The 24648-nt window shown below is 43.9% G+C and overlaps 3 protein-coding genes and 1 non-coding gene across 8 annotated transcripts; 3 read left to right on the forward strand and 1 right to left on the reverse strand.

Moving 5' to 3' along the window:
- The first annotated feature begins 340 nt into the window (after window positions 1-340).
- TRNAR-CCU (transfer RNA arginine (anticodon CCU)) lies at window positions 341-413 on the forward strand. Its single transcript has one exon. It is a non-coding gene; the product is annotated as a tRNA-Arg (tRNA).
- Window positions 414-5168: 4755 nt separating this feature from the next.
- Window positions 5169-19602, forward strand: LOC100384063 (Mevalonate kinase). 5 transcript variants are annotated; one of them, XM_035967064.1, is made up of 9 exons: window positions 5274-5565; window positions 5666-5924; window positions 6033-6292; window positions 6761-7174; window positions 7676-8953; window positions 9210-9365; window positions 14523-14579; window positions 14895-14969; window positions 15355-19602. In XM_035967064.1, the coding sequence occupies exon 9, from the start codon at window positions 15894-15896 to the stop codon at window positions 18585-18587; it is 2694 nt and encodes an 897-aa protein (XP_035822957.1). In that variant the 5' UTR covers window positions 5274-5565; window positions 5666-5924; window positions 6033-6292; window positions 6761-7174; window positions 7676-8953; window positions 9210-9365; window positions 14523-14579; window positions 14895-14969; window positions 15355-15893; the 3' UTR covers window positions 18588-19602. The 5 variants fall into 5 exon arrangements, with proteins under 5 accessions (NP_001170136.2, XP_035822957.1, XP_035822959.1 ...); XM_035967066.1 differs by lacking the exons at window positions 5274-5565; window positions 5666-5924; window positions 6033-6292; window positions 6761-7174 and having other exon boundaries at window positions 7851-8229; window positions 8818-8953; NM_001176665.2 differs by lacking the exons at window positions 9210-9365; window positions 14523-14579; window positions 14895-14969; window positions 15355-19602 and having other exon boundaries at window positions 5169-5565; window positions 7676-8103.
- LOC109946120 (uncharacterized) lies at window positions 10512-12916 on the reverse strand. Its single transcript, XM_020552965.3, has 2 exons — window positions 11095-12916; window positions 10512-10930 (listed from the first exon to the last, which is right to left on the reverse strand). The coding sequence occupies exons 1-2, from the start codon at window positions 12041-12043 to the stop codon at window positions 10887-10889; spliced, it is 993 nt and encodes a 330-aa protein (XP_020408554.1). The 5' UTR covers window positions 12044-12916; the 3' UTR covers window positions 10512-10886.
- A 2295-nt stretch (window positions 19603-21897) lies between the features above and the next one.
- Window positions 21898-24622, forward strand: LOC100274393 (uncharacterized). The gene is made up of 5 exons (NM_001360587.1): window positions 21898-22131; window positions 22787-22849; window positions 23256-23336; window positions 23531-23693; window positions 24064-24622. The coding sequence occupies exons 1-5, from the start codon at window positions 22037-22039 to the stop codon at window positions 24355-24357; spliced, it is 696 nt and encodes a 231-aa protein (NP_001347516.1). The 5' UTR covers window positions 21898-22036; the 3' UTR covers window positions 24358-24622.
- Window positions 24623-24648: the final 26 nt, after the last annotated feature.

A 24648-nucleotide genomic window follows, 5' to 3' on the forward strand; every position in this document is an offset into this window, starting at 1 on the left:
CACAATCTGACTAACCTTAGTCGATCGAATTGAAGAACTATGGTTAAGCAGAAAAGTTAGACACATTGTGACGTCTTAGCTAGCAAACCAAACAAACCCTAACTATGATACATTTTTAAGTTTTTTTTCCATTTTTTGTTGTTAGTGCATACATTTCATAAATCCTTATAGGTTAAGTTAAAGATCTATGTTTTTTTAAATATTTTCCATTTTTCTGTTATAAGTCGGCATCATTTTATTTCCTACTCGACAATGAACAAAGCAGGTTTTAGCTTATAGCATCGCTGTACGACCAAATAACGAATACCAATAAAATCATACTTCCACATATATATCATGTGCGCCTGTAGCTCAGTGGATAGAGCGTCTGTTTCCTAAGCAGAAGGTCGTAGGTTCGACCCCTATCTGGCGCGTTTTTATTTGAAAATTTGTTTTGTTTCATTTTGTTGCTTGGATGACAAATTCTTCATAAATTTCAGTGTATATCTTTTCAATTATTTTCATTCTAAATAAATTTCAGTACATATTTTCCCTATTATTTCAATTCCAAATAACTATCTCGATCAATAAAATAGTATAATCCTATATTCAATCGACCCCTACCTGGCACGTTTTTATTTGAAAAATTGTTTTGTTTCATTTTGTTGCTTGGATGACAAATTCTTCATAAATTTCAGTGTATATCTTTTCAATTATTTTCATTCTAAATAATTTCAGTACATATTTTCCCTATTATTTCAATTCCAAATAACTATCTCATCAATAAAATAGTATAATCCTATATTCAAATAAACACCATTGGATTAATTACACACGTATTTTTAGGCTTGTATCAACGACAGTTAACACTGATATGACAGTACCGACCTGTCACCAACGACGGTCGGTTGGCCTGAACATTCGATGGACATGTCAGTCAATTCAGCTGGTACCGATTCTAAATAATCATATATAACTACTCTCTCAATCAATAAAAATAATATAATCCTTGTTTCAAATAAAATATCATTAGATTGACTATCATAGATATTTTTAGGCAAGTGCCAACGCGAGCGAGAGAAGGGCGGGAGGTGACCAGGGCCCTGAAAGCTCTGGTCCCTTTGACAACTGACCTACCCAATGTTGCCAACGGTCTCGGCGACCTCCAGCTCGCCCCCCTCAAGAGGAGTGCGGGATGCAAGGCACACCACGACCCACGCGTACCGAGGTCGTAGGAGTATTGGACTCCATCCGAGATTTATCCTATTACAAGTTGTGATTGCTATCTACTTGCTTATCTCCTTCTTTGTCGCAGATCGTGTCCCTGCATATCTGGAGCTTTCATCGCCTAACCACACGAGTTATCGTCGAATGCCAAACCCTTCGGATGTTTGCAACTGCATCATCCGACACATCCGGACTTTGACAGCGCTTAACTCAGACGTCGACCTCCATTAGCTTGGGTCGGGTATACCTGAGTTGGTTATATCCTACTCGTTCGTCCCGCAGGGTGACTCAGCAGGAAACCCATCAGGCGACCCATGACATGTTTTAGTGCTCGTGAGGACCCGGGGATATCTATCCCCCACAAGCCCCCGAGGCTCAAGCCAACTTTTGAGAGTAGCTGGCTCGAGACTCTGAAAGAGAACGTTGTCCTTTGCTCCTTCTAAGCTTTTGAAGTTCGCTTTGCTTTATTGTTGTATCCGCTGGGTGCACCGTAGGTGCACCCAATGGGTGTAGCCCCCAAGCTTTGAATTGATTTGAGTACTAATCAACTCAAAGGTCTTCATTGCCTGCTTTTGAGTTAACATTTTCTTTTTGGCCCATGTGTCCATTGGGTGCACCAGGTGTAGCCCCTGAGCTTTGAATTGATTTGAGTACTAAGCAATTCAAAGGTCTTCATTGCCTGCTTTTGGGTTCAACATTTTCTTTTTGGTGCACCCAGTGGGTGTAGACCCCGAGCTTTGAGTTGATTTGAGTATTAATCAACTCAAAGGTCTTCACGAACTATTCTTGGAAAACTCTGATTTATTATAACGATTGTGCTTGAATTGCTCCTGCTCATAAATGGACAATTGTTTATTTTGCACCCCAAAGCATTGCTTAAAAAAGCCAAAGGCATGTTATCCTGCATCAACACAACCCCTATGCCATCATCACAGGCATCAGTCTCCACTACAAAAGATTTGTCAAACTATAGCAGTGCCAACACTGGGGTTTTAGTCATAGCCTGCTTAAGCTATTCAAATGCTTGTTGAGCTTCTTCAATCCACTTCCAACCTTGCTTTCCTTGCAAAATCTTAGTCATAGGTTTAGCTATCACACCATAATTCCTTACAAATTTTTTGTAATATCCTGTCAGCCCTAGGAACCCCTGAGCTCTGTGACAGAAGTTGGTCTGGGCCACTTCACCATGGCTATGGTCTTTGATGGGTCTGTTTCTACCCTTCCTTTGAAATAATATGCCCTAAGTATTGTAGCTCAGCCTTTGCAAATGAACACTTCTTTTCTTTAAGATAGAATTGATGTGCTCTTAGTGTCTCAAATACCAATCTCAAATGCAGGAGATGCTCCTCAATAGTGGGACTATAAATCAATATATCATCAATGAAAACCATAACAAACTTCCTAAGATAGGGTTCCAAAACTGAATTCATAGCACACTAGAGCGTAGTTGGGGCATTAGTAAGACCAAAGGGCATTATCCTAAACTGATAATGACCATGGTGAGTCTTGAATGCAATTTTATTATTCATCCTCAACACTCATCCTGATCTGGTGGTACCCAGCAGTCATATCCAAACTTGTGAAGTATTGTGTACCAGATAATTCATCCAAGATCTCATCAACCAAAGGCATAGGAAACTTATTCTTTATAGTAATGTCATTCAGCTTGCGATAATCCACACAAAACCTCCAAGTCCCATCCTTCTTTTGCACTAGCAATACTATAGATGCAAATGGACTAGCACTAGGCACAATTAACCCAGCCTTCATAAGTGCATACACTTGTCTTTCTATTTCATCCTTGTGCAGAGCGGCATACCTATAGGGTCTTGATTCATTGAAACTGACCCTGGCAGCAGGGGTATATGATGATCAAAAGCCCCACTATGGGGTAAAGACTTAGGTGCAACAAACAGATCCTGAAAATCAGCCACCAATTTAGTAATGTTCTCATCCTCCACTTCACCCTTATCTGTGTCTGTTGGTTCCATCAACACACACACCCAGACTTAATTTCCCTTGAGTCATTTTTGCACCTATATGGCCTACACAGATGACACTTCTTGCATCTTCGCACAATCTCCTTGCAGTTGTATACATTTTCTTGATGCTCAAAACTCAGAGTCTTGTGAACCCAATCACATTGCATGGGACTATATGATTCCAACCAATCTATTCCAAAAAAACATCAAAGACTCCCAAATCCAATACTCTCATTGTAGTCACAAAAGTATGCCCCCTAGCCCACCACATCAACTCCTTAACTTGACTGTCGCTTCTTAACATCTCTCTGCTGGCAACCTTCACCACCATTGGACTACACTCCTCAGTCTTCAAACCTAATTTCTCTACCATCTCCTTGCTAATAAAGTTTATATAACTCCATGCGTCCACTAACAACAACATCGCCCTAATTCTAATGCACTTAGAACCATAATTTCCACAGATGGCATTTAGAGACAACATATTATCACCGTCTTCCTGCACTTCTTTTTCCACCTGCTCTAGTTCTTCCGGGGACAACACCCTAGCCATGTCTTCTGCTGTCAACAAATTTAAATGAGCTGCAGCTCCCTTCCCACACTTTGCCTAGTGCCCTGGTTCATATTTCTCCCACAGGTGCAACACAAACCATCAGCTCTTCTATACTCCTTCAACTGCCTCTCCTTACTCCAAGTTCCACTCTCTATTCCTCCCTTTCATTCACTTCTTCCTACTCCTCCAGACTTGGAAATCAACAGTCTTGCCGAACATGCTTCTGGTCTTGTCCATAATTTCTTGTTGTACTTGTGCCAATAACACAGCTCTGTCCACAGTGGCAGGTAATTGAGCCATAACCATACCTTGCATTTCTTACTTCAACCCCATAATGAATTAGTTCACCAAGAATGTATCATCCAACCCTGGGTTGTGCACAATGGCAGCATATCTTGCTTCTTTAAAATCTTGTATATATTCATCAAGGGTTCCTCTCTACTTGATTATCTGTAACCTCCTCATCGCCTTGGGTACTCATCTGCCCCAAATTTGAGCCAATGGCTTGACTGGTGGTGCCGTGGTGCCTTCAGTGGAATCCTCCCTGGATCAGGAAGGATTGATCAGGAGCACCTACGCTAGGATCGTCGGCTCTAATACCAGGTGTAACACCCCCTGCCGCCGGTGAATCGCCGAGGCGTGAGGTTGAGTTCTCCCTCCAGCGATTGAGTCGAGGAAGCAGCCCAAGATAAGAACCGCTAGGGAGACACGTTCCAGGTAAGGGAAAACATTGGTATGTGGTTTCTGATTTCTATTATTGCCTGATTTCTGATCTGTGCTGATTACAACTATTTATAGCGATTAACCACCGACTTAAGCCTACTACCAATTCTATAGATCACACTTGACTCACAGATCTAGACTCACATGATATTATTACCTGCCATACCCATAGGGTCATGACACCCGACCACGTGCCCAGTCAGAGCGGCATGGCAGCGCCAGCGACCAGCGTCCGTCGCCCCCGCCACCGGTAAACAACAAATTTTGTTGTAGAAGTTAAAACGTGGCGCTAGACCTATTTAAAATTGTTTCGAGTATGTGATGATTGTTCCTCACACAAGGTTACATGCTAAACTCGTGGCCTTCTAAGGCACTGTTTGGAAGCAATCTAGTTTTTAAGAAACCAGTTTTTATCTTTTAGCTAGGAGAGGCGAGCTTCTTGTTTTTTAAAAAACTAGTAATCTAATTTTTATAAACTAAGATGTAAACTGGTATGTTTAGAACCAACTCAATTTCTATAAACCAGTTTCTTAAAAGCAGTTGCTTTCAAACGAGCCTAAGCTATTCAATTTCCCTCCCTGCAATTCACATTGATATGAGCATTACTTTGCTCTTCAAGTGTTTATATCTTGCTAAATGGTAACCAATTCAATTCTGACTTTCACCAAGAATTTTGATTACCTCTTTTGCGTTGACCTTGAAGCATCAATGACTCATTTTTAGGCTCGAGGCACGATGATGAAACCTGTGGTGCCCAGCCCAGGCTACCTTTACGACCTGGCTCCGCCACTGTTGGCAACTTCGCCCGTTGCACCCCCGGAGGACCGACAGCGACGACGCCACTACTGATGCCACTGGCCAACCGTGAGGACAGGACAACGGTCGCCTCTGGCCGCGGATCGGCAGATTCAGTCTTATTTGGTGCCATGGATCCAGTCGCCGGTACGGCGGAGCATCGGGGACCGGTGGAAGTGCGCGCCCGCGCGCCCGGCAAGATCATCCTCACAGGCGAGCACGCCGTCGTCCACGGCTCCGCCGCCGTCGCCGCTGCCATCGATCTCTACACCAACTCCTCCCTCCTCCTCCGCCCCGCAGGCCCAGGTGCTCCCGCCAAACATGGCTTCTTCTGATTCTTCGTGTCGTCGCGTCGCCGTGGCCGCTAGTACCCTTCTCACAGCTTCTCTCCCTCGTTCCCACCCAGGAGAGGGTGGCGGCGCTGGCTCCAGCGCGGTAGAGCTGGACCTCAGGGACTCGGGCCTGACCTTCTCATGGCCGTGCTCGCGCCTCCGCGGGGCGCTGGGGGAAGAGATCAGCGCCAACCCCGGGGCTCCGGCGCCGTGCTCCCCCGACCAGCTTGCCGCTATTGCCAGGCTCTTGCAGGACCAGGACATCCCTGAGGCCAAGATCTGGCTCTCCGCCGGCCTCTCCGCCTTCCTTTTCCTCTACACCTCCATTTTGGGGTTGGTTTCTTCTTCCACCCAGATCAATCAATCTTGCATTGTGTGTGATGCCTGACTCTCGCCCACATTAACTTTTTCACACGTGTAATTGGTTGTATTCTTGTGCAGATGCAGGCCTGGCAAGGCAGTGGTGTCCTCGGACCTGCCCATGGGCGCAGGGCTTGGCTCATCGGCAGCATTTTGTGTCTCCATGTCGGGGGCACTATTGACGGCTGCTGGCGCAGTAAGTGTTGGAGCACACAGGGGTGCTGAGGGTTGGGAGGTGTTGGAGAAGGGTGCTCTTGAGCTGGTCAACCAATGGGCGTTCCAAGGGGAAAAGATTATTCATGGCAAGCCTTCTGGCATCGACAATTCCGTCAGCACTTTTGGTATGCTGTGAAATTGACTGGTTTTGAAACCTTTATTTAAAACTGGTAGTATTGAAATGCCTTTTCATTCAGGGTTGACCTCTAGTGGAATCCGTATTCAGGTTGTTTGCAATAACTTAATGGTTGTTTGCTGAATGGCACCCCCACTCTAGTCACAGCTAGGAATTCATGATTGCTTCTAGTTTATTTATTTGTTTTTTTTTCAAACAACTCCCCTAGTTATATATGTCCTAATGAGTTATATATGTTCTTGACTTACAACTACATATAGATGATGTATGTATGTATTGAAATCAATAATTTAACCAAAAATACTTGTACTCTTGTTAGTTTTAGGTCCAAGGCATGGAAAGCTTCGCTAATGGGCGTTAAGTAATTTATTAGGAAGCATGAGATCATCTGAATGTTAATTGCCTTATCATTTCTCCTAATTTGTTTTGGTTGACTAAATCTTCTGTTTGAATCTAGGGAAAATGATCAAATTCAAGAAGGGGGAACTGACAAACCTTGAGTCCAGGAACCCAGTCAAAATGCTTATTACTGATACAAGAGTTGGTAGGAACACAAAGGCACTGGTTGCTGGTGTGTCTGAAAGAGCATCTAGACATCCAGATGCTATGGCTTCTGTATTCCATGCAGTGAACACTATCAGTGAAGAGCTTTCAAGCATTGTTGAGTTAGTAGCCGAGGATGAGATAGCCATCACCTCTAAGGAGGATAAGCTAGCAGAGCTTATGGAGATGAACCAAGGTTTGCTTCAGTGTATGGGAGTCAGCCATTCTTCTATAGAAACTGTGTTGCGGACCACTCTGAAATATAGCTTGGTCTCAAAGCTAACTGGAGCTGGTGGTGGAGGCTGTGTGTTGACTCTAATACCGACGTGTATCCTTTTTTATATCCCCTGGTTGCATCTTTTTCTTCATGGTTTTATACAAAAATAAACACCATACAACTTATGTGTGATTTCTGTTAATCTTTAACATTTCAACTCAAAGCTTTTCAGAAAACTGGGTCTTGATATGCATTAATAATGAATCTGACAGTTTGGAAACTTCAGGATTACAGTGGCCTGTCTTGTACTCTCCGTTTGAAACCGTAGTCATTTTTGGCTGTCCTAAGTCAAATTTCTTTAGCTTGGAATAGAGTGCTCATTACTTAACATTATATAGTCATGTAGAATGATTCTAGGTTCCATTCCATCTAATATAGATGAGTTTTTTTAATAAATCTATCGATGTGGAAGGACAGGAGCTGTAGCAGTTTAAATTCCTAAATATCCTTAGATCTCATTGTATCTGAGTTTCTGTTCTATACCTACATAGAGACGCTTTTCATCTGTTTGACATTTCAATAATGCCAATGATTCCTTGACATGATTATCAGTATCGTCCAATATTGTTCTGGAGAAAGTCACCAGGGAGCTCGAATCTCATGGTTATCGCTGCTTCAAAGTTGAGGTTGGTGGGCGAGGTCTCCAAGTATTCCGAGGATAACATAACACTCAACCTATTTCAAGGAGATGTTGTACCATACTTTTAGAAGATGGCTTACCTGCACTGAAGCTGTTTAGATTCTCTTCTTGAGTTATTCCAAGATCATGATAGGATATTCTTCTCCTAAGCCTAGCAGGTTCTTGTATCCAGTACTCGAGTTGCTCCAGGATTAGGACATTCTTATGCTATCCCTAGCACTCTTGTATCAAATAAGCTCATAGATGCCTGATCATTGCTGGTATGATTGTTGTATTAACTATTAAGTAAACAAACATTTAATTGCTCCAAATGTTGTATCAAATAAAAAAAATATCATCGACCTCATGAAGCCAATAGCTACCCATATGTGGGGCCTCTTCACAGGCGGCTTCAACAGCGCCACACTTCAACACCAGTGATCTGGCTGTGGGGTGGTCACCACCTATGCGCCCGCCCCGGTCACAGGTGCCAAAACCTTCTATGGATCTAGCTCCTCCGATTTACAGCTCTGGGGTACCATCTTGTCCAGTTAACTCTGCACATCAGTTGTATGTCAACCATGCTTTGCTATGGTTATGAGTTTTTCCAATTAGATGCCTCAAATTGTACTCTTGTTGCTTGAGAATGCCTTTGGTTGGTACCCTAATATTTTTGGCTGTTTCAAACTGTACTCTTGTCTGTAATGCTACTAGGCCAGAGGTCCCCTTAAGGCACTGGATTTGTTTAAATGATGTGCTGTTGTTAGAATTTTTTTGACAAGTGCTGCTGTTAGCTGTGTTTTGTATGTGATGTAAGATGATGTAATATTGCCCATCTTTTTCACTAGTTTGTGTTTCTTTTTATATATTGATAATGATTGATATATGCTGAAAAGGTTGCAACTTTTGTGCTACTATAAATTTTTTTAAGCATGTAAATAACTGAATAGGAATAAACTCGTGAACAGTTTTAGTTTGTTGCTGTCAGACATTATTGCCATTTTTTTATTTGATGCTACTGCTGATACAGTTTCTGACATTCTTGTGCATTCTGGAAATATGGTGGGATGTACAGTTCCTGTGTTGCACTACTTGTCTACTTCGTCCACTCATCCGGAAACCTGCAGACGATGAATGAGGATCTGCTCAAAACGTATCATGAGAGAGCTGTTTCCACTGATGCTCGCTCGCTAATCACTTTGTTCAGAGAGGTCAGGTCTTCCCTTGCAAATTTTCCAATGTTCTTCAACATGTTGGAATTCCTTATCACTAAACCTCTGCTAGTTGAAGTTCAGATCTGCCCTTCATTGTTAGTGAAACGTCGTGGCCAAAATTAGTACTAGTTTAAGACCATTTTTATAGGTAGTCTAACAAAATCTATGAGCTCAGCAGTGTTTCAACTACGCTTCAAGTTCCTGCTTTACCTGCAACAAAATGTATGACAGTATGAGCAACCACCTGTTTCAGTGCTGCATACAAGTCGGTTTCAGGACAGCTGTTTCAGTGTTCTTGGATAAAAAAAGAAGAAGGCATGCTTTGCAGCTGACAAACTCACAGCAGTTAAGTGGCAGTTGCTTATCAGCATTTGTCCTCGAGATGGCTGCACTTATTGTTAACCTTCAGGTAACAGCCTGCTTTTAACTACCGTCTGCACCTCTACTTTCCACTGGACAAATAATTTCTCCCAGCCACCTCTCTAGTAGTTTAATGAATGACCATCCATGAATCTGCAAAAGTTGCCGTCACTAAACCAGACGGTAGTGCAAGGCACCAAAAAAGATGTTTTTTTTTGCTAGGACATGGTTAAAAAACAGCATGATTTCTAGGGTCAGCCACATCACTGTTGTTATGCAGGGACATATGGAGTTATTTTGTGTGGTCATGTGTTTAAAATTGTTAGAGTCATCATTGTTAGTACAAGTATCAGCAACAGGATCATCATGAGGACTGGCCGTGGGAGTAGAGCGAGGACGACGAATGTAAGTCTGAGTGACAGGTGGTTTGGAAGAGTAAGACGGAGATGTTGTGGAAGTGGAAGGTGGTGTGATGGGAATAAGGACATCTGGAGTAGAAACAGTAGGTGGTGATACTGATGAAGTTTCAGAAATGGGAGGAAGGCTCATGAAGGAGGTAGACTCTGTGGAATAAAAAGAAGAATGAGTGGAAGAGTTGTAAAAGAAGGGACGATTTTCATTGAAGCTCACATCTCGAGAAATACGCATGCGACGAGAAGATGAATCATAACATCGATAGCCTTTATGTTCAGGGCTATATCCAAGAAAAACACACTCAACAGATTGAGCAGTCAATTTAGTACGTTCACGAGGTGATAATAGTACATAACACGTACATCCAAAAACTCGAAGGTGGTCATATCGTGGAGGAGTTCCGAAAAGAACTTCACCAGGTGTTTTGCCAGAGAGTTTGGATGACGGTTGTCTATTGATGAGGTAAACCGCAGTAGAAACTGCTTCACCCCAAAAATGTGACGGGACAAAAGAAGATATCAACAAAGTGCGAGCAGTTTCTATAATGTGACGATGTTTGCGTTCAGCCACACCGTTCTGTGCATGAGCACCAGGGCAAGAAAGCTGAGCAAGAGTACCCTCTGAAGTCAAAAACTGGCGGAAATTATCAGATAAATATTCACCACCAGAATCAGAACGAAAGGTTTTAATGTGAGTGGAAAATTGAGTGTGAATCATACGAGCAAAGGTTTTATAAATAGAAATCAGCTCAGAGCGGCGTTTCATGAAATAAATCCAAGTGTAGCGAGAATGATCATCAATAAAAATAACATAGTATTTATATCCACCTTTTGACACAAAAGGTGCAGGACCCCAAATATCAGAGTGAACCAAATCAAAGGGTTGAACAGAATGAGAATGACTAGTAAAATATGGAAGTTGTATTTGTTTTCCAAGATGACAACCCTTACAATGAAAATCAGACTCAACCGAAGTATGACCTAAGCAACCTGACTTTATTAGAGTAGACAATCTAGATCCACACAAATGACCTAGACGATGATGCCACTGGGCAAAAGACGCAACAGAAGCAAGGGTAGCTGAAAGCACATGCGCTGGAGATGTAGCCAAGGAAGGAAGCCGCAAAGAGTCCAAGATGTAGAGGCGAGGAGCAGCTCTACGGCGACGGCCAGTCCCAATCACTTCCCCTGTACGAAGGTCCTGTACAAAACAAGATGAGTCATCAAATCCGACAAAGCAATTATGATCCGTAATTTGGCCTACTGAAAGAAGGTCCATAGATAGCTCAGGAACAAAGAAAATATTAGGTACTGTAAAGTGTGGATCTGAAAGATAACCCTTATGAGTAATGTGGCATACAGTACCATCAGCTGTCTGCACTGAAGCACCATCTGTGACAGGTGTAGTAGAAGCCAACTTTGACTGATCAGATGTGACATGAAAGGAAGCTCCTGAATCAAGTACCCAGGCCGACTCTGAAGTACAAGCGGACGAAGTGGCAGCAACAGCAACTGAGCCTCTATTAGATGGTCCTGGACCACGACCACGAGCAGCACGTCGTGCACGGAAATCAGTCAACTTCTCAGGAAACTTGACAAAGCAAAGCTCAGATCGATGATTGGTCTTGCCACAATGATCACAAGGCTTAAAAATATTCTTAGGTTTCTGGGCAGCAGCACTGTGAGGATTACCACCATTAGAGGAAAGAGAGTTAAGACGAGTCTCTTCAGCAAGTAAATCAGACAGCGCCTTAGCCATTGTGAGAGTGTCAGAACCCTGAAGTAAACGAGCACGAAGAGAATCAAACTCGGCCCGAACACCCATAACAAATCTGTAAGTGAAGAACTTCTCAATAAACTTATGAGCCGGACATGGATCAGCAGTACAAGCAGGCACCATTGATGTCAAAGCACTCATCAGGCGATCAAAGGCTGAGTAGTACTCATCAATACTCATATCATTTTGCTCAATAACATGTGTCTGCTGCATAAGGGTGTGTAATAGAGCACCACTATCCTGAACAAAACGCTCCTTCAAATGAGACCAGATGGATTTAGCAGTTTTGAATTTAGACAAACTCATAATCATAGACGGTTTGACGCTGTTCACCATAGCAGCCATCACTTTACCATCATTAAGCTGCCATGTTTTGATATCAGCAGCATTGCGACGATCATCAGCAAGAACAGGTGCCGCATCAGTCAAATGGAAGAGTAATCCATGTCCCCGGAGTGCAGTCTCAACACAGAAAGCCCACTCCGGATAATTTTGACCATCGAGAGTGATATTAACCACAATAGCATTTGTCGTCATATTGAATTCAATGGAAATAAGTGAAACCAAACAAACCAGAGGAGCCGCAACTGACAGCAGCCCGACTTGGACGACTTGACGAAGATCCTGGGCAGCGGAAACCGAGATGGACAGCAGTTGTCACCCTGCTGCAGATAATCAAGGCCACCTCAACTCTGCCCGCAATGGCAGCCACCTGCGCAGAGACAGCAACGGCGCAGATCTGCAGCCCTGCCCACAAGACGAGGTGACTGCGATGGTGACGAGGGACAGCGGGACGACAGATGTGGCAGGATTTGACAGCAGCCGGATCTGCGCACTCCCTGGACGTCGGATCTTGCGCAGAGCAGGCCGTGCGCAGAAACGGCGGGCGGATCTGCGCAAATCTGCGATTGGCGCAGGGACAGCAGGTGGACCGGGCGCGGCAGACAGACGGCGGATCCGGCGGACGGCAGCAGGTCGACGGGGAGCGGCAGAGGGCGGATCCGGCGGACGGCGGGATGGCAGAGGGCGGATCCAGCGGACGGCGGGATGGCAGAGGGCGGATCCGGCGGACGGCGGAATGCGCAGGTCGACGGCGCGGAGAGAGCGGATCCGGCGGGATGCGCAGGTCGACGGCGCGGACGGCGCGGATGTGCGCGAATCTGGACGGCGGATGCGCAGGGACGGTGAATCCTCGACGAAGCGGCGGCCAGGAAAAGGGACCCGCGGCCACGACGGCGGGCGGGAGTGGAAGGACTGCGACAGCAGCCGGAGAAGAGGAAGGAGCTGGCCGCGAGGACAGCACAGCGACGGCGCGACGGCGACGAAAAATTGGATCAGGGTGGGCTTAGACGTAAACCCTAACCCTAACCTCCTCTGATACCATGTGACTAACCTTGGATTAGGCGAGATAATCACCCCCACGGGTACTGTAGCATATATATAGGCATATAGGCAATATGGGCCTTATGGGCCTTAACAAAAATATCCATCTCTGGTGGTGTTTTCTTTCTGCTCTTTGTGGATCTAGAAAAAAAACAATGGAATCTAGAGAAAAGTTCGATGCAAATGCCTGATCAGTGTGAGAAATGTTGTCTGCTGCTTTCTCTCTAGTAGTTTCAGTCTCAACCAGTCTCGACGCATTAGTTCTCACTTTTTAAAGGAACAAATGGGAGAATCTACTTCCTTAAAAGATGACCCATTCTCAAGCGCTCTCCGCGATCCCGCTCTTCGCCCGCCCTACGGTCGACGCGTGGTGCCACGGGCCCGAAACTTTCCTTTGATTCAACGGAGCATTGCGTCCCGTAACTATTGGCGTCCGCTGTCCACGTCGTCCCGTCCTGCCGCGCCACACCCGCACCCCAAACCCTAAACATCATTTCAGTATTTTGGTTGGTGTCCTTTATGTTGCGGCGCGTACTGGTTAGGTTGTTATTTAGTATCGCATTGTCTCCATGTTCAAACATGGTCTACTCTACTAACTTCAAGAAGCCATAGATCGTCCAATAAAACATAGCAATCTGAAACCATACTTCAGAGTTCCAAAATAACTGATATAGTTTCTCACTTATTTTATGGCAAGTGAGCTGTTACCAAGGCCACTTTAGCTCTTAAGTCTTAACGCTCTGCAAAAACCCTCTAATCCAACCAGAAGTCCTCAGCATCCTTGGCTGGTTCCTTTAATGTATGCCAGTGATAGAAAAGATGCCTTTGGATCATACCATAGATACTTCTCACCACACTTTGTACAGCCAAGGGATTTCCTTGCCCCAACATCCCCATTTTTTTTTGGCAAAAACAGTATTGGAACAAGATCATATTCATACAAAAATTACGGTGTCTTAGGAGTCAAAATAGTTTGTCGTACTTACCTTACATGCATGGTTTATATAAAGGTCGACCTCCACATAATCAGTATTGGCTGTAGGTCATTCCACTATCATGTACTCAATGGCAGCATCAACATCACCATCCATTTCTCCCAAAACCTGTATGGTGGTAGCAGATTTCACACTAGAAGAAAAATGGCTAATAACAAGGAATATAAATATTCTCCTGCGTGTTCTAGAAAAACAAGGAATCTAAATTAAAGACACAACTGAACTGCAAAAAAATTTGATCGATCATATAGTTCATACATGCTCAGCTATAGCAGTGTCAGAACGTTCAGTTCTAGTCATGACCAATTTGACTGGTGTGTGGTCATAGGTTGACCTGTGTGAAGATTTCTTCACCTCCTTTCTTCTAGCTTTTGGTGAAGTTGGCGTCCTGCTCGTGTAGCCTTACCCTACCTATGTACTCTTACGCATTAGTTTTGCAACACAGGTCATGCATTTTGCCTGTAGTCAAGGATGGTGAAGGTCCAATCATGTGCATATTTTTGGTTTTCTCTTGTTAGGATGAAGAGATCTGGATTCAATACTTGATTTTTCATTTGTTTTTAAATATTTGTTAATTGTTATGGTGTATGTCAATGGAATTTGGGCATTGGTTGCTTTGACTGTTTCTTGGATTGCAGATAAACTATGCCTCTGCTCATGACAATGAAACACTATTTGATATTATTAGTGTAAAGGTATGGAACTTATCAGGATATCCAGGAAATTTACTGCAATTTATGTATTTTGGTATCAATTATCAATCTGCCAATCAATCATTTTCTTTTGTTTTCTTCAATAAACATTTATTGGCAAGACATATTAGCATGAATGTTTTGTTACACTTTTTTTTGACTGCTTGCAGTATTTTCTACCTTTTGAAATTATGCTTTATAGTTGTAAACTAAACATGTATTTATGTGACAATTTAGTTTTCCAGAAACAGTTTTCCTCTCTATTTCAGAACATGATCTGGTACTTTGTGAAGTTTTTTTGTTTGTTTGCTTGTGCAGACTCCGATGAACCTCTCAATTGACGAGCGATGCAGGATAAATAATTTGTCCACAAGTATGATTGCATTATCCCAGGTGCTTATGAAAGTTTTTACTTTTTCTTCAATATGAATAGTCTGAATGTGTGGTGTGGCCTGTCTGATCTATCTAGCAGGTTTAGTGGTACTCGCATCAGCTAAACCTTAAACTTGTTTTCTTCTTAATGTAATATAATTATACATGGTTCTACTACTTGTTTGAAAAAAAAAACTTAAACTTATTTCTACATATGGAATCACTAAATGGTCGTATTTTCCAATACCAATTGCAGATCCCTTCGTTTTGATAAGTAAACATGAGACCCCTTTTGCTAGGATGTTTGTATTTGTAAATATTGGGACACAACTAAAAATATTATGATTCTTAGCTAAACTCCTTCAGAGGCACATTGTACTATGAACTAACCTGATTTGTTTTTCAGGTTTCAGCACTTCCATATTCTGCTCATTGTGCCTCGACGTCATCTTCACCAGAGCAGAATATACGTGGTCTGGTGCTAATAATGTGCAAGTCAGGCTGGACCGGGTTTTCTGCTCTTCGGATTGGGAGGAAAAATTCCCCAATTACCTGCTGCAAAGCTCAGCTTCAGAGGATTCAGACCATTGCCCTCTCCTGTTGGGATTGAAGGACAACCACACGGGGAAACGGAGATTTCATTTTGAATCCTTTTGGCCCAGATTTGATGGCTTTCTGGAAGCGGTTACTAATGCTTGGGGTTCTGTTCAACAGTCCTCTTGTCCCCTCAAGACCCTTTCCCTAAAATTCAAAGTGACGACAAAAGGGCTGCAAAGCTGGAGTGACAGAAAGGTTGGGAATTTCAAACTGCAACTTGAGCTTGCCCGAGAAATTTTGCTGCAGCTTGAAGTGGCAAAAGAGAGCAGAATTCTTAATGTTTTGGAGACATGGCTGCTTGGGCGCTTGAAGAAATGCTCTCTGGCTCTTGCCTCCTTGATCCGCTCGATGGCTAGGACTAGATCAAGAATTGCCTGGCTCAAAGATGGTGATGCTAATACAAAGCTCTTCTACTCTTGGTCTCGTTATCGGAAAAGGAAAAATTTCATAGCCAAAATTCATGACGGAGAGCAGCTTGTGACCAGTCATAGTGATAAGGCTGAGGTGTTTCGGTCCTTTTATTCTGATTTAATTGGTACAGGGCAGCAAAGGTCCAGATCTGTCAACCTTGACACCATAGGACTGCAGCACATTGACCTTCAGGGGCTCGAACAACAATTCTCTGAGGAGGAGGTGTGGAATACCATCAAACAGCTCCCTCCGGACAAAGCCCCGGGACCTGATGGGTTCACAGGCCGTTTCTATAAGACCTGCTGGTCAATCATCAAAAAAGATATTATGGCTGCTATCTTGACTGTTTGGAACAAGGATTTTCGAAATTTCAGATATCTCAACACAGCCTTCATCACTCTGTTACCTAAGAAAGAGGATGCCATCCTTGCCAAGGACTTTCGGCCTATTAGCTTGATCCATAGCTTCGCAAAGTTAATCACGAAGGTCATGGCAAACAGACTTAGTGGTTATATGGACAAGTTGATTTCTAAGAACCAAAGTGCGTTTATCAAGGGCAGATTCATCCAAGACAATTTCATGTTAGTTCAGCAGACTGCAAGATTGCTGCATGCTCAAAAACAGCCCAGAATTCTTCTCAAGTTGGACATTTCCAAGGCCTTCGATTCGGTATCTTGGTCCTTCCTTCTTGAAGTGTTGGAAAAAGTTGGATTCGGCCCCATATGGAGAGATGTGATTAGTGGGCTGCTTATGACCTCATCTACCCAAATTATGCTTAATGGAATGCCTGGGGAATACATTCAACACAAGAGGGGTCTGCGGCAGGGGGACTCGTTGTCCCCTCTTCTTTTCATCATCGTTATGGATGTTCTCAATGGCCTAATTGTTAAAGCTGCTGATGAGGGCATGCTCCAACCCCTTTCAACACGCTCCATTCAGCACCGAATATCGCTCTATGCTGATGATGTGGTGATATTCTTGAGACCGGCTGCTAGTGATCTGTACTTGGTAACCAGGATATTGGAGCTGTTTGGGGACGCCTCGGGGCTAAAAACCAATGTTCAGAAAAGCAGTATGGCCCCCATTCACTGCTCTCCGGTTGACATGGAAATAGTAACTCAGATTTTTCCTTGCAAAGTTGAAATGTTCCCTCTTAAATACCTCGGGCTACCTCTTTCTCTCAGGAAGTTAACCAAGGAGCAGCTGCAGCCACTTATCGATAGGCTTGCGGACCTCTTACCTAATTGGAGGGCCGACTTGATGTCTCATGCTGGCAGAGCTATCCAGGTGCAGCATGTGCTCACGGCAACAGTTATATATCACGCCATGGCTTTGGATCTGCCTAAGTGGGCTATCAAAGCTATTGACAAGATTAGACGTGGCTTTATTTGGAAAGGTCGAAAGGATGTGCTCGGTGGCCACTGCTTAGTTGCTTGGGGCAAAGTGGCACGCCCAAAGGAGCTTGGTGGGCTTGGCATCTCAGATTTGCAAAGGCTGAATTGGGCCCTTCGAGTTAGATGGTTGTGGTTGGAAAAAACAGATCCCTCGAAGTCTTGGGCTGACTTACCTCTCCAGAGTTCCAGCACTCTAAAATCTATTCTCTCTACAGCTTTGACTACTGAAGTTGGTGATGGTCGTAACACCTTGTTTTGGAGGGACAGATGGTTGATGGGGCTGAATGTTGAGGACCTTACCCCTCATATTTTCGCCCTCGTCCCAGCCAGGATTGCCAATAGGAGAACGGTGGCAGAAGGTATCGTGGAGATGGCTTGGATTCGGGACCTGAGAGGCACCATCACTTGGGCTGTCCTTTCTGATTTTTTAACTCTTAGTGAAGTCATTGCAGATTTCTCCCTTAGTGATGGTGTGCCAGACAAGCATATCTGGAAATTTTCCCCGACAGGTCAATACTCTGCTAAGTCGGCATATGATATGTTATTTCTAGGTTCCACTTCTTTTGGTGCATTTGAACGTGTTTGGGAGACTTGGGCACCTCCAAAGTGCAGATTCTTTCTTTGGCTTGTCTTGCACAATAGATGCTGGACCGCGGACCGTCTTGCTAAAAGAGGACTTCCACATCCCAGTGCTTGTCCTCTTTGTGACCAAGAAGAGGAAACAATACAACATCTTCTCTTTTCTTGCGTCTTTGCAAGACAGTTCTGGTACTTCTTGTTGAGCAGGTCTGGATTGCCTAATCTTTCACCGGACAACGCTTTTTGCAGCCTAGATGACTGGTGGAGCAGGGCTGTGGAGAAGCTTCCCCGTGATCTCCAATCAGGTTTCAATTCTATAGTTATCCTTGGCGCTTGGAGCCTTTGGCGTCATCGCAACGACTGTGTGTTCAATGGGCGGTCGCCGAGCCTTGAGAATACTCTCACCCTCGCTGGCGATGAGCTCAGGATGTGGTGTAGTGCCGGGGCGAAAGGGTTGAACCTGCTTTCAACTCTTGCGTTTATGCTTGATCCGGGGGATAGTCTTGTATCATGCCCAGAGTGGTTAAGTGTGGTAGTGGTGTTGCGTGGTTGGTATGTTGTGTCTTGTGAGGGGTGTGGTGCGTCTGTTGGTATGTTGTTTGCGGCGTGTGTGTGCGCGTGTGTTGTACCTTCTTCTATCTATCTATTAATGGAATGATACGCAGATCTCCTGCGTGTTCGAGAAAAAAAAAAATCTTCACCAGAGCAGACTACTGATGTTGATGGAAGTACCACTGGTGATGTCACCTTCTAAGTATAACTTGGGTAACCTTATTACCTCTTCCTCTTACTCCAAATGCTGGTTCGGTGTTATCCATGTTCTCAGCATTAACCTCTTAAAGTTCTGAAAAGACAAGGATGAATGCACACTGCACTTCCTACTGCACTTCTTTTGAACCTATCATGCAATGTCCTTCTGCTTGGGTGTGAGCTTCAAAAACACACTGAAATCTACTAAGCTAGTAGTTCATCCAAAAGATTTGGTGTGTGCTCTGTTCTTTCTATCCAGCATAATTGGCTTCTAATTAGAGATAAACTCCAATACTAAGAACCTTCTGAGGAAGAAAAACAAGGCACTGAATGGTTACAGTTATGTTCTGTGTAATAATGGCTGTGTGGGAACCAGCATCCACCTTCCCTCTGAATGCAGTTTTGGCTAATCATGCTGGAACACAATTCCCATCCAATGTGATCTGAGTCTGCCACCTCTAGACATGATGATTGAAGCCAGGACAAACTTTGGTGATCTAATTTAAAGAGAAATAGATATTAAAGGTGGTTGGATTATTTGGACTACTCGCAATCAATAGCATTATCTTTGACAATGCTACCTGTAACTTCGATATTTGGAAAAGATGAAACAGGAGCTTAGCTTGGTGCGTCGAAGCGAAGCAGAGTAGAAGAGATCCCCTCACCCTTTGGGGCTTGTTCGGTTCTACCCCAATCCATATGGATTGAGAGGGATTGAGGGGGTTTCAATCCCTAGCAAGTCAAAATCCCTTCCAATCCATATGGATTGAAAATAACCGAACAAGCCCTTGGAGAGACACTACTCTTAGTTTCTGTTTTTTTTTCTTCTTTTTTCCTTTTGGGCCTGGATGTCTTGTATCTTCCTCTGTTATAATTTTGTACTTATGTAACTTTCTTCATTTTTATAGATATACATGATACTACTCTGTTATAGATATACCCAACCGGTGGCCTCGGATCTGGAGATTCTGCAGACACACATGAGTGTCTGCCACTGCCACCCCCCACTCCTGCTATCCCCCCTCCTCCTCCTGTACTGATACTACTTTGCTATGTCAGCAGCTCAGCTTAAGCCTGAACCTGAACCCGCTTGTGCTTGCTCATGCTGCCACCTAATCTGCCATTTCTCGCTGGGTTCCTGCTCCATCTGACCATCTATCTCGCTCTCCTTATCTGCATATAACAATTGCATCTCATCCTGGTGTGGCTCATGGCCATGGAGGCAATTGCATGCGACCTTTGCGTCGACTAAACCTGTTGTCAGTGAGGCTTAGCCTAAACCTAGCCACCAATCCACCTACTCCTGGCTTTGCAAAGCTGCAGATCCACCTTCTCTGCTGCTTTCGGCACAAGCAACGACACAGATTTGCAAGTGACACCAGCTGCAGCTGATCCTATAAGTTTCTTTGCTCATGACCTGGCAACACAACACTTGAGCAATTGTACGTGTAGAATCTCTACTGATTTTGGGCATTCCATACAGTTTCTTATTTTCTTTTTGAGAAAAGTCAGTTTTACATCTGCCAGCGATGGGCTTATTCTAGGATTGTTGCACTCCATTCATTTTTTTATAGGAAAGATAGTTGCACGTGTGATTGTTTAGAACCTAAATCAGTTTGATATGGAATGCAGTTTTGTTGGTTTGACGTTGTGGAAAAGGGTTAGCTTACTCTTTAGATAGTATTTGTTTTGTTGTACTGTTACACTTTCTTTTACTTATAAAAAACTTACTTAGATGGTTTCAAAATCTTAAAGCCATGCATAAGTTTTTTAAGATTCAAATACTATTTAGCTGCAAAGTGAACTTTTCTCTTTCATTCTTCGCTTTGAATAGTAGGCGCCATGACTTATGTTTTTTCATATCTATAACTATTAATTACAGATTATATTGATAGTGTCCGGCTTTCCTGCGCGCAGTACAGTCCCTTGTGTGGCTGAGCTATTATGTATATTGACTATGTATGAGGGAAAAATTGCAGATTGTTTTGGATTTTTATTTGGTTTGTGACTTCGTTGGTGTGATTCTGTGCCTCGAGCTAGTTTGTGACTTCGTTGGTGTGATTTTTATTATATGGACACTGCTGTGTGTGTTTAGATCGTACTGTTACTATCAAATTATTATAGTTGCACAAAGCTATGTTGTCTCGACATTAGTCTCTGTCTTTAGCCAGAGCAAGGCGCCCGAATTAGGCCCACTGCAACAAGTGGGAGCCCAAAATAACTGAAGATAAGCAGCCCGCCCAACCAAGCTGGCGAAAGGGAATCAGATCCGTCACGTACTCAGATAACAGTAAGCCCACTGCGAAATATTATACTCCATCTATTGCGGCCCATCACTGTCAAGTCCAGTGTTGACTCCACGCGCTCGCTGTTCGGCCGCCACACGTCTTTTGTGCATTCTGTGCCTCTCAGATCTGTAAGTCTTTCCAATTATGTAAACTTTTTTTTTATATATAAACAAAAAGAAAACATAGAACATAAAAGTGGCACGTATGCTGTTACATAAATCGGTTTCTATCTTTCTTACACGCGACTTTTACCTGTCGGATCTTGCATGTGTGGAGAAGTAGGTGAGGGTGTTTGCTGGCGATGCAGGCTCGTGCGAGACCGGCGCACGTAGATGTGGCAACCAATCAGACGATATGTCTACATATATCTCGTTTAGCACCGCTGCTAGAGGCTCTAGCTCCATGCACACAAGCATTATTATAGATTACTATGCAACGTTGTATCATGTACCTGTCGAATATATCAAAATAGAAATGCAAACTTGGCTAAGCCGAGGAGCCAGCATGCCTGCAGTAGCAAAAAATAATATATAGTTAAAATATTTTTATAATTTAGAATAATTAAAGTATTTCAATACCATTAGGTCACACCCATATTTTAGACACTATAGATAAGAGTTTTATCTCCAAAAACTATATCTGCTATCATACAACTCTTACTCATCTCTGTCCAATAATATAGTGTTATATCAACTATTTTAGTATAAAGCTCAAATGAAATTTCTACATGAAACTACAAGCGGGACCACACGGCACCAAACACAGAGCATCCATCCATCCCTGATCTTCACGTGGCCATATCCCACCACCAACCAACCCTCCACCAACTTCATCGCATCAAGGCCCCTGGCATCTCCCGAAAGTCCAAAGGGCCCCTCCCCCGCGCCTCCGCGGGGACCTTGTTAACAAACTGGGCCGCATCCAGGGGGCATTCTGCAAAGCACGAGCCCGGTTCGTTCTCGACCTTTCGTCTCGCTCTCGCCCGCCCGACCCCGCGGAGCCCTAGCCTAGCCTTGCCCCCGACCGCGGATTCCCCCTCGGCCGCCGCGCGCCCGCACCCGCACCCGCGATGATGAACTGCGCCGGAGGCGGAGACCCCGTGGAGGACTTCCTGATCTCCGGCGCCGTCGACGACGAAGATCTAGCCATCTTCTGCGACGGAGGGTACGGCGATGCCGACCGGAACAGTCCTTTCCCGTAGTATATATGTAGACTGCGTTTCTGTTTATGGCGCGGCGCACCTAGGTCGTTTTCGCTGCAGATTGCTTTTTGGGCTTGTTAGAAAAAATTGTGGGCGGTGGTAGACTAATTATTTGATTTGGCTGACGTATAGCGTCTAAAAACTATTCGCATATTATATTTCGTTTTTTTGTCAAAAGGAAAGGACGAAGGCTTATGCATCTGACAGTCGAGTCTGCAATCCTGTAACCTTTGATATCTGCATCTGAAGTTCAGATATTTGAGAGATTTGCAGTACTAGTTGGTTCGGGAACTAATACCTGTACGAAATGTTTTTACTGGTTCACCAACACACTTACTGCTGCTATGATCATGTACAAACTGTACCTTGAAGCAATTGGAGTTTGTTTGCTAGCTGGTATAACCTTTTCCGCTGATCAATCATGCATTATAGTATAATAATATATCGATTCAAGTGATTTGCATTATCATGATCATAGACATTTGATTCTTATCTTCTGACTGGAATGCAAGCATGAAGCAGCACAATGATTTATTAGATATTTGAGAAGCTATTCTGCACGTGCATTTCCTTTCCTGTTGTGGCATTTGTTCGGTACTTACTTTGCAATTGTAGCAGACTTGGGATTGAGGGTGTCAATGGAGATGCTTGTGGATTTGAGCAGTCTAATTTGGGCAAAAGGTATTGTTTCTTGTCGTAACTCTTCATTCTGATTGTGAAGTGCGTGCATGTGGGTGAACACTGTCAAGTTTCTATCCATCATGTGTGTCTATTTGGGCATCTTGTCCGTCCTTCTCATGGGGTTCAGGCCCCAAACAGGAAAACCTCTCTGGCTTTAAAGGTTTCTACAAGATGCCAACAAGTTTGTAAAACATCAAGTGTGTGCACATGCAATCAGATGATAGTGATTGTATAGCATATTGCTATGAATTATCTCCAATCAAATTTCAATTCCCATGTGATCTGGTGTGTTCATTTTCTTATGCTTGGCAATGGCATCACTAACACTATGAACATAGCATTCGGCTTGTACATGGTATTTCCTTATGTTCTGCTCTATAGTAATATAAATATCTGTTCTGTGCAGGGGTAGAGATGAACCATGTTCATCTGGTCTAAAATCCAAAGCTTGTCGTGAAAAAATGAGGAGGGACAAGCTGAATGACAGGTACTGCAAAATCAATGTTTAAAAGGCTGCTAGGCAACAAGGCAAGCTGGGTACGCCTGGACGCGTAGGCCACACCTTTGAAACACTGCTGCGAATATGTCCTATACCTCACAAGTTGTTGCTCAAAAGACAAGGAATGGTGAATGCACTTACTTGCACATATCTTAGTTCTCATCTGTTACTTTGATTTGCAGGTTCCTGGAATTAAGTTCGGTTATGAATCCTGGAAAACAAGCAAAGTTGGATAAAGCCAATATCTTGAGCGACGCAGCCCGTATGGTGGCACAACTTAGAGGTGAGGCAGAAAAGCTTAAAGAATCAAATGAGAAGCTGCGGGAGAATATCAAGGACCTGAAGGTATCTTCCCCATACACCCTACCTGACTTACAAATCTTTGTCTAGGATTTCAGATTCTTAGATGCCCTCCACATGCTTCTCAATGCCTTCTAAGGTTTTGTTGTTTCTTTAAAATGCATGATATTTTTTTGTCTTCTGCTTATGCACCAGAGTCCAAGGCTCCAAGTAGGCAAACCTACTGAACTCATAACCATGTCTGCAGCCATTGTTTGGTCCAATTTAGTTTCTAGACTAGACTAGATTGGCCATTTTTAAACATGCAAGTTTAGGCATGGACAGGACAGTGTAACCTCCCACGCATCTATAAGAAGCCTACTGTCCGACCAAATTTGTTTGTTCGAATTAAGGAAATGTTCTATTATTGTTTCAGGAGGAGAAGAATGAGCTCCGCGAAGAGAAAGTGAGGCTGAAGGTAGAGAAAGATAGGCTGGAGCAGCAAGTCAAAGCCATGAGTGTAGCTCCTACAGGATATGTTCCCCATCTCCCTCATCCAGCTTCATACCACCCGGCTGCATTTGCTCCATTTGTGCCGCCACAGCAAGCTGCAGGCAACAAAAGTGCTCCAATCCCTGCACCTTTCCCTGGGATGGCAATGTGGCAGTGGCTGCCTCCGACCATCGTGGACACAACTCAAGACCCAAAGCTCTGGCCGCCTAATGCTTAGGGGCAGCTAGCTGCCTTGGGGTGTTGACTCGCCAATCGCCATGCCGTTTCATGCATTGGGCGGCAGATCAGAGTATCAGTTAGTAGGTCCCTGGAGAGGAGGAATCAAGTTTCGCAACTCGCGTCATGTTTATGCTGTAACAGTTGCTTCCAGCAGTCGTCATCAACTTGCTTTGTTCTATTGAAGGGTGATGCATGTAATTAATATGTGGATCTTAACCCTCTAGCTGGCAAATGTGTCCTTTGCTGCCTTGTGCCCTTTGCCCCGTTCGTGAGTGGCCTGTGGAGGCCG

The sequence above is a fragment of the Zea mays genome, chromosome 4 (genome assembly GCF_902167145.1).
Source record: "Zea mays cultivar B73 chromosome 4, Zm-B73-REFERENCE-NAM-5.0, whole genome shotgun sequence".
Lineage (NCBI taxonomy): Eukaryota > Viridiplantae > Streptophyta > Magnoliopsida > Poales > Poaceae > Zea > Zea mays.